The sequence below is a fragment of the Pituophis catenifer genome, unplaced genomic scaffold (assembly GCF_029215685.1).
Source record: "Pituophis catenifer annectens isolate HBS135680 unplaced genomic scaffold, rPitCat1.0.hap2 SCAF_8, whole genome shotgun sequence".
Classification (NCBI taxonomy): domain Eukaryota; kingdom Metazoa; phylum Chordata; class Lepidosauria; order Squamata; family Colubridae; genus Pituophis; species Pituophis catenifer.
The window spans coordinates 44884769-44900749 of NW_027256888.1; the positions used below are offsets into that span (position 1 = coordinate 44884769).

Sequence of the window (15981 nt, forward strand, 5' to 3'; positions counted from 1 at the left end):
ACTTGATTTTTTTTTTCTTTTTAATCCCTCGTACATCAGGGAGTCAACTTTTCTGAGCAGGTGGCAAACATAGGTTTTAGAGTTCCACTGACTTGTCCCAATCCCAATAATTAGGTTTAACTAGCATAAACAAAAGAAAAAAACATCTCCCTGACCTGTATTAACATGCCATGTAATATAAGCTTCAGTACAGGATATTAGCAGAAAAGACAGAAAGAAGAATCATCAATGGATTCAACCTGTCTTCTCAGAGCATTCAAACTGAATCTAAAACAAATCAGGACACTTTCTCATTTCTGACAGTGGAACTTCCTTCTTTCCTCCTGCATACCTTGTTAGTATTTTCAAGCAGCAATTATTACATTTTTTTTGCCATCTACCACCTATTCGAGGGACATCATTAGGGTTTCTGCTGTGGGTCTTTTCACAAATATGCCTTTAACTACTACCATTCAAAACCACTGTCACACATAGAAAGTCACAAGTACACACTTGTATTTCCTTCCAAAACAGCCCCAGGGTGGAAAAGAAAAGGAAGGGAGCTGGATAGCTATGAAGCAAGGGAAAGAGATAACTAGACAGGAAAGGAAGGAAAACAGTGAAACTTGGTTCAGCTACAGGTAGTCCTTAACTTACAACCACAATTGAGCCCAAAATTTCCATTGCTAAGCACAAATGTTTTTACAACACTTTTTGCCATGATTGTTAAGCAAAATCACTGCAGAATCATGAGGTTGTTATCTGGCTTTCCACCCCCCCCCCCCCCCCGGCTAATTTTGCTTGTTGGAAGCCAGCAGAAATGGTGATCATGTGACCCCGGAACAATGCAATTGTCATAAATACGTACATGCCAGTTGCTAAGTGACCAAATTTTGATCACGTGATCATAGGGACACCACAATGGTTGCTACCGTGAAAAACAGTCATGTCATTTTTTTCAATGCCATTGTAACTTTGAACAGTCACTAAAATGAATGGTTGTAAGTTGAAGACTTCTTCAAATTTACTAAGATTCACTGGTAGTCTATCTTAATGAGCCTAGTTCATTAATCCATCCTTATAGTCCTATCTACAGCTATTCTCACCTCCATCAATGAGATCCTGAAAACACTGAAAGAAACTGAACCACCAGAAACATTTTCATTGAATTCCAGAAAATTGACTCATTCATTCTTATCAATTCAAATATTATTGGGAGGAAAGCTCTTTTTTTCTACTGAGAAATATTGAACAGTATTACTCAAACTTGAAAGACTCACAAGCTCATAGCATTAACTGCTCTGAGGCATTTTTTTTCTTAAGGGTAATATTAAAGCATCACATTTAACAGCATACTTTCTATATAGTGACTTCACTGGATTATGAACGTGCACATAATGCAGTTTAAAAGATTCTCAAGTATTACAAAAACAGGACTTTAGTAATAAAATATGAGGACCGAAAAAAGGCTGCCTGCTAATTTGTGCCTGAAGAACATATATTTATTTTTTTATGGGAAAGACAATGCATATTTATACTGTATCTTTCAATGTTTATGTTATAGACCATCTCATTGTTAGCTTTGGAAGCCATATTAACGCCGGAAGCTTCCACGCTGCCACCTTCTTGCGCTTGGGAAAGTAGGAGGGGGATTTAGTAGAAGGATAGTAGTTAGATATAATAGCATTCTTTTTGGTCAAGATCAGTGGTAGGATTCAAATAATTTAACAACTGGTTCTCTGCCCTAATGATTTCTTCCAACAACCAGTTCACCAAGCTGCTCATAAAGTTAACAACCGGTTCTCCCGAAGTGGTGCAAACTGGCTGAATCCCACCACTGGTAAAGATCATGGTGTTCCTGAATCTGGAAGAGGAGTGATGGACTGACAGTCCATGTGATGGACTGAGGGGTGCAGGGGATGGATTTGGGATTTTGATTTTCTGAGGAAAACTCAGAACTGTCAGATTCGGGTTTTCCCAGATGTGCCAGTATACCTACTCTAATAAATGGGAACTTGGTAGTACAGTGGTCTAAAGCACCCTGTTATTAAGACCAGCTGTCTGCAATTACTGCAGGTTCGAATCTCGCCAGGCTCAAGGTTGACTCAGCCTTCCATCCTTTCTAAGGTAGGTAAATTGAGGACCCAGTTGTGGGGGCAATAAGCTGACTTTGTATAAATATACAAAAGGATGAAGGCTATTGCTTAGCGCACTGTAAGCCGCCCTGAGTCTCCGGAGAAGGGTGGCATATAAATCAAATTTAAAAAAAAAACTTTGAGAAGATGCCTATCTCAGAGTTTTTAATTGGAGTTGGGGTTTTCCAGAATGCTGACACTCAAATTATCTTACTGCTGCCTAAACTCTTAATTTTAACCTATTTTGCCAAATGCAAACCATTCAGAAATTATCAGCATTTTTCCAGGGAGTTCCAAGCCAGCAATAGGAAGTCATTGAGTACACCATTAAACTTAGCTTCCTATAGATCATTTGTACTCTAAACATATGACCGGAAAGAAACAGAATAGGATGAGGTGAAAAAAATACGCTTAGTCAAAGAATCAGAAGTGTTCCATTAGCACACTTCCTCTCAAAATAGAAAGTCCTTGAACATCACATATATAATCAAGAATTTAAAAATGCATCAAATGTAGTTTTAACAATGGTTGAGACTAAGGATATTATCCACATCATTTAATCAGAGTTGGGCATCTCAGAAAGCTCTCTTTAACAAGTGATTGGCTTTAACACATTGAGATTTATATCAGAAGCCATGAAAAAGCATGCAGTCTCTGAGAATATACTGTAATGATGAATGCAGACCCATTCAAGTAAAAATAAATCTAGATGTCGTTGTAGTTTTATCCTGTAATCATCTGCCAGTAGAGTATCAGGAGTGATGACCCAAGGTAATCTTCCATCAATAATGTGATCCAGAAAGCATTGGCACTTAATTTTTTTTAAATAGTTGTTCTTTTTTTAAAAATAGAAACCTACCCTTAGCAAGGATTTGTTTCTCAATTTTCGTCTAGGAATATTCCATACATCTCATCATAACAGATACAAATACAAGATGATATACACCATCATTTCACTCCTGAATTTTTTTCTGGAAGTAAATTGGAAATAATAATGCTACATTTTGGTATGGGCATGATGCAGCATTCCAATCTGAAAACAGTAGCACAATACTTGCTACAACAGTATTGGGCATTTTTCAAGACAAGTACCATTTTGGATATAACAATAGTATTATTATTATATGATATATAGTTAAATTTAAGCATAGTTTACACAGACAAAATGTCAGCTCAATATAAGCAAATGCATGCATGTGCATATATGTATGGGTGTATTTGTATATTATTATTTGGGATTATATTTTATCTATATTTTATTATGTGTTTTTATTGACTGAGTATTGATGATGAATGCTGTCCTGATCATTGTTACTGTGTGATGAATAAATAGATACAGATATGAAAAATAAATAATGAATAAAACTGTAAGATCCTTATAGTTTTATGAGTGAAAAGATTTAAAGAAAGTTCCTCATTGCTAAGAATTTACATTAATGATTCCACAGTTAATAATCCTAGAAAGGAAGCAGGAGGAGGAAAAAAAAGAAGGTTGGTGAGGATAAAAAACTACAAGCTTGGTCTTCTCCAATTTCAGTTTAAGGCAGCAAGAATATTCCAATCTGAATATCCCAATAAAATATTTGGAAAGCAAAAAATAAATTAGACAACCCAGAGACATATTACGCAAAGTGAACCAAAGTGTAAAACCAAACCCAGAGAAATATGAAGTATATAGGGAAAAATTGAGGGTGAATAGCCATTTACCCATCTTATCTGTTGCATTTGGCACTTGTATTATTCTGACATCTAAGCCCTCTGCATTTAAATGGAATAGAAATACACAGTATTATCACATGCAAATATTTACATCTGAATTAAATGGCAATGGAATTAAAAGCAAAATAAGAATACAGCATCCTCTTATTTATTAAAAAAATACAAATCCTGTTATTTATCCTAAAAGTAGAAACACAACATGGTTGTTTCTTATCTTTAAAGGTTTTAATAGCCAAAAACAGACATACAGAGCAGTATTAATTGGATTATGTATGAAAGTGCTATAATCTTTTAAAAGGCCAATGTCACTCCTATCTTTGACATCAGTTTAGCAGCATATTATTCCAACAGAGGACAAAGATAAAATTGTCACTAAAATGTTTAAGGTTATTAATGCATGCAGGTTTATAACAGAGTCCACTAGATACATTGTTTGAAATATAATTCTTTACCTTTTTGACTTCGTATTTAATTGCCAGTTTGACACGACTCAGTGAAGCTCTGTGCCTCTGAATTTCAACTGGCTCTGCTTCCAAATCTCCATTTAGAATGGCTTCTACCTCTTCAGAATCCCGACAGAGATCAAGGACACCAACAACAAAGTCCTTGCATTGCATAGACAACTTACGGTAATCATTCTAGAAGACAGAAATATAACAGCTTCTGAGCCCTTAAGTCACATACAAGCATTGCCCTAAATAATTTAATGGTTATTTATTTTCCTAACTTCCTAATTTATTTTCATAAATTAGATTATATCTTTATAAACGATACCATGCCTGCCTTTTTCGTGTTATTTAAATGATATTTTACAGTGCAGAGAAATGCATATACATATGAGATATAATTAAGAAAAACATCTACAGGTAAAATAAATTATTTGTTAGTGGAAAAACTTCAATAATTGCAAAAGAATGATGTTTCAGTAGGTGTGAGAGATTATGGCACATACAGTGATGGAAGATTTTTTGGAAAGATAAACATGGCTTCAGCCCTGCAAGGATTTTTAGCTTAGAAGTTTATACTGTAGACCAAATATTAAGGAAAGCAAGAGAGACATGACAGGCTCAACATGTCCATTGTAAAGCATTTACATTAAATGATGAATCACTATATTTGATAACCAGGTAAAGGTTCTTAATAGCACCTTACAGCATATTGTAGAAATACACTCTAATAAATTCAACTGTACCATAGTCATGTGTTAAAAGATTATTATGGGACTGGAGGATAAAACATATGAAGAACAGTTGCAGGAACTGGGTATGCCTAGTGAAAAGAAGTAAAGGCTATATGATAGCAGTATTCCAATATCTAAGAGACTGCCACAAAGAAGAGGGAATCAACCTGTTCTCCAAAACACCGGATGGCAGGACAAGAAGCAATGAATGAAACTATCAAGGAATCAACCTAGAACTAAGGAAAACTTTCCTCACAGTTAAAACAATCAGTGGAACAGTTTGCCTCCAGAGGTTTTGGGTGTTCCAATACTGAAGGTTTTTAAGAAGAGATTGGACAGCCCTCTGTCTGAAATGGTATTGGGCTTCCTGCTTGAGCAGGGAGTTGGACTTGAAGACCTCCAAGGGCCCTTCCAATCCTGTTATTCTGATAAGTGGGAAAGCCATGACTTTGACAATGTACAGTATATCTTTGTGTTGTGTTTCTGCACTTTAAAACTTTAAGCTGGTTAAAGGTAAAGGTTTCCCTTTCCAGTTGTGTCTGACTCTAGGAAGTAGTGCTCATCTCCATTTCTTAACAGAGAGTGCCAGCATTATGGAAAGACATTTCCATGGTCATGTGGTCAGCATTACTATAAGCTGAGACACATGAAATGCCGTTACCTTTCTACCAAAGCGGTATCTATTTATCTACTTGCATTTTCATGCTTTCAAACTGCTAGATGGGCAGGAGATGGGACAAGTAACAGGAGCTCACCCCATCGACAGCACTCGGGTCTCAAATCCAGGCTGTCAGTTTTCCAGCGGACAAGCTCAGTGTGTTTAACTGCTGAGTCATCGCATCACTATAAACTTAGTTACAGAATAGCAAGTGGTACTGTCTATAGAAGGTTGAAGATTAAGAAATTAGTACCACCCCTCCTCCAAAAAGATTAAAATGTGTGCAGATTATATCCAGATCAGTTCAAATGTCCAGTACAACTTTATGTTCAACAATTGTTTCACTTTAAGCACTCTTTTGTGCTTTAGTTATATTCCCTAATATTACCTCATACACTTGGCAAGAGGAGAAACCTGGCAATGAATCAGCTTGTAAACTCATCTCAGACTAAAGTGCTGTGGTCAGCTCCACGTAGCCTTATTTGTCATAAGTTATAAAGCTCTAAATGATGGATTGCAGGAACTGAATCTTTAAGGAAAACTCACGGCTGTCAGGTCTGGTGTAATTTTTGGATCCCACCCCCCATTTGTTCCTTATCTGCAGCATTCTATAATATTTGACCCAATGAAGGGTTTGGTAAAACTCAAGAGTTTACACTTTTGTTTCATTTTGGGTGATGTTAAAGATATTGCCCAAATGTACATTTTAAATCTTTTTATAACTTACAGTCACTCTGGCTTATTATGAGAAGTTAAGGCTAAAGGAAAGTTCATTGTCACAAACGTTGCATGAAGTTACAGAAATAAAATGGATAAACAATCATTGATTACAACAATGGATCTTCATAGGACCATTTTTCTCCAATCATTTCTTCCCATTCTGTAAGATAGGTTGACATGATTCAGTCTCAATAAAAATCTTATGGGACCCCAAAGGCATGTCTTCTCTGTTGTCATTCTTGCACTCTGGATAGCATTCTTGGAAATCCCTATAGTTCCAGCCATGTTCTTTATGATAGCTTTAAAAACCTGGTTTTTATAGCAGGTCTAGGCCAGGTCACTTATAAATTTTAATTTTTAAAAAATGTGTCTGAAATATTGATTTTATGCTTAGGGTCTCCTTGAATTACTTGCTGCCAGGCAGCCTTATAAAATGGAAAAAATAATGAATGATTATGTGCTAGGCTTAGCAACAGCAGTACATTTTATTTCCAACAAAACAAATGATTTTTCTTTAACATTTCTCCTTAATATTCCTTAATTCCTCAATTTTTAAAAAATATTTAAAGTATAAAGGCCTGTCTCAATGACACTTATATTATTTAACGAATATAGCCTGCAGCTTTCCTTTTAATGTATAATCATAAAATTACCTGTAGCCTTTTTAGATTAAAGAATTTAATCTGTCTGTCTTCAAATGAGTTTTAATCTTTTAAAAATATTTTCATCTTAGTAACCTAATTTAAGGTGCTATATTAAATCTTACATTTCTTAATATTTTTCACTTCTCACTCCGAATCCAAGCTTTTAAATGGCAGAAAAATACTGCAATTCCATGTACTGTTTCTAAAAAGTTAATAGCACCAAAATAATTTGGACTTGTTTCCAAGAAAGTAGAATTTGAAAAAATAAAATAAAATGAAGTCGTAAATATTAGCTTCTTCATTTTATTTCAATCACATCCAGAATATTCAGAACATCTCTGAATCCTGCAGCATTTCGTTCTGAACATGCCCTAAAAGCCTAAACACTGCTTAAATTATTTTTAAAATATATCTGCAAAATCCAGATCCCATTCAAATCAGGAGTGAATTTCATTATAGCTGCTACTGGACTGTAATCCCCCTACATATTGCTCTAATTGGCAGGGGGAGAGAAACAGAACAATACAGCAGTCACCTTTGTACTTAATGTTTAATGATGCTTTTTATTGAAATTTCAACTAATAATTTTAGAATTTTAATGCTATATTGCCATTTGTGTTTTAACTTTGATTTATCTGTACATTGCAGTGGGTATTTACAAACTAACCTAGTTAGAAGTTTATAAGCCACTATAGTTGGGTTTATATATTGCATTAAGACATACAATAATGTAATTGCTTATTTTTGATATAGGATGCTGTCTAAGCCCACCCACTGAATAAGGAAAACATTTTCACAATGTTGAAACAAAAAGGAATTTCCACCCCAGCACTGAAATTATGAGGATGTCTCTTTCAGTCCAGCCCACAGATGAATGCCAAACAGATTGAGATAATAAAAACACATGGAAAAGGAATGGTGTTCTTGTACATGCTGAAAAGCTGAGCTGAACCTGGCTCTCCAGTACATATGGGAAAGTTCTAATAATAGCCACAGCAGTAAATAAGAATGTAGAAGATCTGAAGCAGTTGAAATGACAATTAAGTATGATCTTACAGTTCTGCCTACTTACATACATGTCATTATATCTAAAGTGGTACAAAGGTTTCCTTACACCATAGCTGCTAAATCAAAGCCACATGATTTAAACTGCCCAGAAATTACTATGCTACAATAAAGATGCCAGAATGTATAACATATTACCATAAATTCTATACATACCTTGCTATGTTCCACAACAGGAGCCTAGTATCAACTCTCAATCAAGCAATTACATAAAGCAAGGATCTTTGTAAAATGGCTAATACATTTTAAAATTACTTTGCAAATAATATACTGAGAAGGCTCACCTACAAGGCCTATAGAAATTTAGAGTTGGTTGGTTAAATTGCTATCAACAGTGACAATTTATTTCTAACTGTTATGTTATCATGTTCCTATAGCAATGGATCTAGAAACAGAGACCAACAACTTCTCCTTCACTTAGAAAATGGTTTGAAAGCGGCTTCAAAGGGCCTGCCACTGAGTTGGATCTGCTTTAACTAAAATGTATAACAGGTCAACAAAAAGCCATTGCATCAGACTTAGGCATTTTATGGCACACAGGAAAGCTGTATTCATCCTAGCAAGAGAAAGAGAACACAGGAAGAAATTGTAATGCTCTGCCACTGACATGCCTGTTTTTTTTTAATTTTCTCCAGCAAAAGGCTTCAACTCAGCCAAGAGCCTTATTTTATTTATTTAGTTTGTATAATTTATACAGCCATCTCATACAGCTTACTTGGGCTCTGGGCAGCTTACAAGATTGAAAATAAACTTTCTATGTCAGTTAGCATCTGCAGTATATGAAACTGCTGTTGCTTTAAAGTCATTGTAGTTTTAAAAAATAGCCTTGCTAAGCACAATATATAGGGTGAGAAAGGAATGATAAAAGCCAATTAAAATGTACAGTTAATTAGTACAAGAGTATGAAGCAAATTAAATTCTCCCCATCCCTAATTGATTCTGCTTCTTAATCAGAGTTCTGTCAGTAATTGCTCTTTTCTATAGCTCTCGTAAATTTAAGATCTAATAATCACAAGAAATACCCTAGTGGACAGTTACTGCTATGCTTGAGTTTTGTACAGTAAGAACAACTTGAAGGTTAGTATATCAACAGAAGATGAAAACTTACTAAGGTTTTGTAAATATAATTAGCTGCACTCGGCTGAACATTTCCTGGATTCAAATATGACATTTCTATATCACAGTCTGTGAGTAAATAATTATTGCATTCATATAGCAATCTAAGCATTACTTTAAACTATGGCTTGTTCATTCAGCTAAAATAGTTGGATTCACTATCCATTCATGTCAAACCAGAATGGCCAGGTTCACATATTACAAACAAACCATATTATGCCTGTTTGAATCCATTTTTTAAATTTATTTTAAAAGAAATAGCATATTTCTTCTAAAAAAATTTTTTTGTTTAATTTCATAATTTATCCATTTTTATTTCTTCAACTGAGGAAAACCTGCTTTATTTGAACTGCCGTACCAGATCATGGGTTTGTCAAAAATAGATCATGACAAACAATTCTTATCTCTTGACAAAATTAATGACCAGCTAAATGCTGTGGACATACTGGTAGTATACTTGTATTTCAATAAGGCATTTGACAAAGTAAACCACAGCCTATTTCTAGATATGAGGGATATGCAGCATCACCACCAGCTGGATTTGTAACTGGCTGACAAACCACACTCAACATGTAACCCCTAATGGAGCTACATCTACATGGAGGGAAGTGTGCATTGGGGGTACCCCAAGATTCTCTCTTAGGCCCAGTACTCTTCAAAATCTTCATTAATGAATTAGAAGAGGGAATAGAGGGAAACTCATCAAATTTGCAGACAACACCAAGCTGGCAGGAATAGCCAACACTCTAGAAGATAGGCTCAAGATCCAGAAGGATCGCAACAGAGTTGAACATTGAGCCTAACAAAATGAAATGCAATGCTGAGAAAAATAAGATATTAAACTGAGGCAAGAAAAACCAAATGCGTAGGTATAGAATAGGTAGCTTTTTGGGTGACTTTAGCACACTGCTGACTCAATAGCAGTAACTGCAAGAGGGATCTAGGAGTATTACTGGACAATCACTTAAACATAAACCAGCAATGTGCTACAATGCCAAAAAAATGAATTAATAGAGGGATATAATCAAGATCACATGAGGTGTTAGTACCAGTTCATAATGCCTTGGGAAGACCACACTTGGAATACTGCATCCAATTATGGTTGCCACAATATAAAAAAAGATGTTGAGACTCTAGAAAGAATGCAGAGAAGAGCAACGAAGATATTAGGGATTTGGAAGCTGAAACATATGAAGAACAGTTGCAGGAATTGGGTATGTCTAGTCTAGTGAAAAGAAGGTCTAGAGGTGACATGATAGCAATGTTCCAATATTTGAGGGGCTGCCATAAAAAAGCCCCTGAAGGCAGGACAAAAAGCAATGGATGGGAAACTATCAAGGAGAGAAGCGAACAAGAACTAAGAAATTTCCTGACAGTGAGTACAATCATAGCTATGTCTCTTTTTCACATGCAGCACAATGAATATTCAAAAGGGCAAGGTCTACGTCTTTGAGCCCTTGACTCCCTTTCTCAACTAAGTTTTAGGTTTTTAGGTTTCAGGTTTTTAGCACTTCCTTCCAAAACTATTCTTGTAATTCTAACTATTGTCAGATTATACAGTATCTAGACACATAAATTATCTAACAGGGAAGGCAGTTCCAAATTACATACACACAACAATGGATCACCTTAGCACAATATATATAATAAGAAAAACTGAAAAGCTGCTATAAACTGACAACGCTCACCATATTGCAGAAAGGTCATCCATATATACCTATTGTTCTATGAGAGTATAATATAAATCATATACAATCATACAAATCATACAAATTTTTAATCATTTCATACATAACGAAATGATTAAACATCAAACTATTTAATCTGAATATAACACTAGTCATAGAAAACATCAGATTTGCAAATAGGTCAAGTTTTAATTTCACAGCATTTGCTCCACATAATGTCTTTGAAACTGAACTGAACTGCATAATATGGCTGGACTCTGATTTATTAATTTCTATGTTTTAAGCAGTCCAGTAAACATATGCCATGACCACCAATTTTTGCTCCTGCATCATCCCACAAATACATACTCATACACAAATCAACATGTATTTTCTTCACAGTTCTCTAGGCTTGGAACAGTTTCACACATTAATGTGTCTTATATTAATAATTTAAGGGAAAGTTAATTTTAAAAGTGTAATCTAACACTGACCCTGAAAGACCCCAGTGAAATGTTTGTTACAGTTGGAAAGATGTGTCATTTGTTATAACTAATTTTGTTCACAATCTGTCTCTTCTGACCCATTTTTTTGTTTTTCAGTAAATAAAGATTTTCAGGGGGTAGAATTCTTATTTTATATACTAGTAGATAGGGAATCTGAACAAAAACTTACAAAAAAGGAGCCAAATAAACAATGAAGGAAAACAAATCCAGAAAAATAGTATAGTCAGCATTTTGTGATATTAAAATATATAAACATGGGAGGGAATGAAAAGTAGAACAATTATACAAATTTTAATAGAATCATAGAACTGTAATATATTTCTATCATACCAGTGACCATAATATTATTGAGATGGGAAAATGATAAAGGCATTCAGAATTCTTATTATATAAACCACAATGTTCAAAAGCTTGGAATGGGCATAAGAAAGCTCATTTATTTGCTGGATTTACATAATAGAGCTCAACGCAATTAACAAAGCATTTCCTCTTATTTCCCTTACAACAACTAACTTGCAATGTAGATTGGACTGGACTAAAGTCACCCAGGGGCTTTTATGGATTTGAACCTGGGTCTCTTAGGTACCCAAGTCCAACACTTTAATCATTAGTCATTTAGGACTTAAAATTTGGATACTCATTTGATTTTCAGAGAGCTCATTTTTCATTACTTTATTTCATACCTACCAAGCATTATTTTCATTTCAAGCAAAGCTATTTTTCAAAGGAATCTTACATCATTATAGCAGGACAAGTAGGATTAGATAAGACTTGAGTCTTGGATGTACGGCAACTGCCAGGGTCTGTACTCTTCTTCGCTTTACTAAAAAAAAAAAAAAAAAAAAATCTGCAACTAGCATGCTAAAAAGCAAAATACCAAACTCATCTATCCAGGTTAAAAATAATGCTTTTTTCCCTGCATGTACCTCAAGGGCATTCTTAGAAAATTAGAATGTTTGGGGCTTCAGTCCATTGTCCGATTTAGAAACCTAACCACTTGCTAGGAGAAAAAAAAGTTTGGTGGAAGCACCCTAGAGTAGAATTTAACTATCAGTACGAAGCAATCATACCAACTTAAAATTTGGTAAATGGGGAGCTGTTTGATTCAGTAAGCCCAGCACAGCCCTCATTTTATACGAGTTTCTCAAAATTCCAAATGTGCTTATTGACCCAAAAGAAAGTAAGGGCCTTCACTTAAAGTGCAGAAAAATAATGTAAAGTCAGAATAGTGTAAAGCCAAGAAAAGAGAAAGGATGAAAAGAGACTTACCTTGAATTCTTTTTCAATATTAGCCAGTTTGGCAAGCTCATTGCTAAGTTCTAGAGCAGTGAGGACTGGATCTTCACTAGACAAGGACAGATAGGCTGGACTGGCCAACCCTTTGTATGCATTTATTCTTGATCTAGAATGACTAAAAGAATCAATCTTCTGTTTCTCAGTGCAATCATTGCACTTACAGAAATAATCATGGGGCCTCTCTATCCTTGCCCCTTTCATTAGCAGCATGTGTACCACCTCATACTTCTGACAATGAGCAGCTAAAATGATGGGTGTGATGTCTGGGGAGAAGCGGGTGCCATCTTCATCATAAGAATAAAAGTCATCGTCTTGTAGTTCCTGCTCACAGGGGCTCAGAGTCAGCCGCTTACTAGCTGCAAACCCAGGATGATTCAAGATTGCTTCCACAATCCGGATATATCCTTTGCTGATTGCAAGTAACAGAGCATCTCCAATTCGTGCCAGATTCTCCTTTTTTAATAAAAGTTCTGTCACTTCAAGATGTTCATTCCCTACAGCAAGCTGCAAGGCATTTTGGCCCATATAGTCAACACAATTCACATTTAATGTTTTTGACTCTTCCAACATTTTGCGCACCACAGGAATGTTCCCATATTCTGCAGCATCCAGAAAACGCTCTTCTTCCGCTGTGAGGCTCGTGCCCCTGTCGTTAAACATAAAAGCTGGACCTCTGATGGCTTGCCGTCTTCCCTTTTCTCTCATCATAGTCATTCGTCTCAAAGAAGGGCTTCCATCAATGAACCTACAGAGCAAAAACAGTCATTATGGAAATTTTTCATGGCAGCATCTCTACAGAATCTAAATCAGCTTCCCAAAACCAGTTCCTTTACCCAATTATCTACTGTTCACACTTTATTTTGACAGTTGGTCACCTCTAAATAATATTTCATTGTAATGGTAATTATTTTAAGATCCTATGTAAATAAAAGATCTACCAGAAATAATTGTCCAAAAGATCTATTTACAAAGACAAACATATTCACATGTAGGATATTCATAAATGTAATTATATATATATATATATATATCGCTCTCTCTCATTAGCATATTATATTTTCTCAAACAAGATTAAATTAGATATTTCAGGAAATTGGTGGAATTATATCCACTATGGTGGTCATAATTAGTTTATCAGAAACATCAGTTTTATAATTCTGTCAATTAGTTTTAACATTTATATTCTGTAGTATTTTTATCTGTGTTTATAGAATTAATAGTGAATTATTTCATTTGCTTCTATTGGTTTTAGAAAATGTCTAGGCTTTTTGAATTTGCACTTTGTAACATACTATATTAGTTGCATAAAATGTTGGTTAGTGACTGAATTACAGTTTAAAAGATTTTTTTTTTTTTACCAAATGGTGTATCATTGTTATTTGACTCCAGATAGAAAATATTTAAGACACAAATATTAATGAAGCCTAGGTTTTCTTTTAGGTATTATGGATAAACAAATCAAAAAACAGTTTGGAACACTCTTTCTTTCTTTGATGACTGCTGCATGGATTGTATATGCTAAACATTGGGGGGTGGGGGAAGGGATGTTGACTGTTGTAGAATGGATTTTAAAATTGACTAAATTAGCAGAGATGGCAAAACTAACTGCTTTATATTAGAGACAACAGATTAAACAACTTTATAAGAGACTGGAAGCTGTTTGTGGATTTTCTACATGTTAATTACAATGACAGATGGTGAAGAGAGAGATTTGAAGATTAGTGTAATGTTTGGGATAACTTGTTGACTATTTTATTTTCTTTTACCCGTGTTTTTCCAAAAAGAAGACCCAAGCTTATTTTCTATGGGGGCCCTGAGTTAAGCTGGTGCATGGGGCAGACCTCCCCCCAATACCTCGTGTCGGCAGCACCGCAAGCAACCAGATGGAATGGACAGGCATCCGACTGTGCAGGCGCTCAAGTAGGGCTTATTTTGGGGGTATGGTTTATATTAGATGCATGCATTAAAAACATGCTAGGGCTTATTTTGGGAATAGGTCTTATTTTCGGGAAAACGGTACATATATATTGTGATTAGATGTTGGATCAATTTGATTATTAGGCAGATTTCCAAATCTGGGGTATTTGTATATTTAATATAGAATTTTGCAAAATATAAATGGGAAAGTTTATAACTATTTGAAGACCTGTTACATAAGGAGAGAAAAACATATTAGATTTTTTTAAAATTTATTTTTCAACATCCAGACGGGGTAACTTTCCAACTGAAATTTCTTTAAAAAGCTAAAAAATTGCATCTATCTATGGCATTTCTCTCCTTTTGCAGTTAAAACATGAAAATACAATTCTCAAACTGTCATACATTATCAAACAAAACTAACGAATTACAAAGCAGGACATTCAGTTTTCATACTGCTACAGTCAAAAGATTCTTAACAGTATATAAGATAAGACATCCTGGAGTTTGAGAAGTTCTCTGAGGATGGACTCCAAGATGAATTCAAAAGCTTGGGATAACAAATCTCTGATCTTGGTGACCAACTCAGATTGGATTTTGCAGTATATAAGATACTTTAAAGGACCCATGACAAATAATATTTAAAATGTCTAGGTTAAAAATAAATAATAAGAACAAAGAACATCTTTACACATTAAATTCCAATCAGTCACAAAATGGCCTCCTCTTTATTCAATTAAAATTACAGGACTTCTGGAGGGAATCCAGCTTCACTATCTTCCAGAAGGTCAGGAAAGTTCCACCTCACCGAGTAAGATGATACATAGTAGAATATGACTGACTAGCCTTAGTCCTCGTCACATCACAGAAGTGATAGCCCACCACCAATTTTTCTTAGCATGGCCATACATAAAATCTTAAAATATTTTGCAATGGACAGAATGTTTTACAATAAAAGTATTTCTATTTACCCCAATTTAAAATGTAGTGGAATCATCACAAAGGGCACAAAAAGATGTAATAGCACTCAGGCTGTTTCAAGTATGGAAAAGCTTTTCATCAAAGGAAAATATTTAATTTGCTCTCTGACAGATAATACTGCATGATGCTTGCTGCCTGAGTAATAAATCTGTTAGGTATTCCTTCTGTTCTTATGGATTGTTTTTTATTATTGTTGTTGTTGTTATTGTTGTTATCATTGTTATTATTATTATTATTATTATTATTATTATTATTATTATTATTCAGACTCAATTCTAAACTGGCCAAAGTCTTCTTTTTAATGTCTTCCAGTAGAAAGAAACTTACATTTAAATCACACATATATAACCTTTACTGAAAGTTTAATAAAATTAACTTATGAAAACAGGAACTGTAAC

General features: G+C 34.8%; 1 protein-coding gene across 1 annotated transcript in view; it reads right to left on the reverse strand.

Annotated features, from left to right (window-relative positions):
• TRPC3 (transient receptor potential cation channel subfamily C member 3) overlaps positions 1-15981 on the reverse strand; it is a 43028-nt gene that overhangs the window by 17405 nt on the left and 9642 nt on the right. Inside the window, exons 2-3 of the mRNA XM_070948448.1 lie at positions 12659-13430; positions 4286-4471 (exon numbers count right to left, since the gene is read on the reverse strand). Of these exons, the coding sequence (XP_070804549.1) occupies positions 4286-4471; positions 12659-13430 (958 nt within the window). The remainder of the gene's footprint in view (positions 1-4285; positions 4472-12658; positions 13431-15981) is intronic.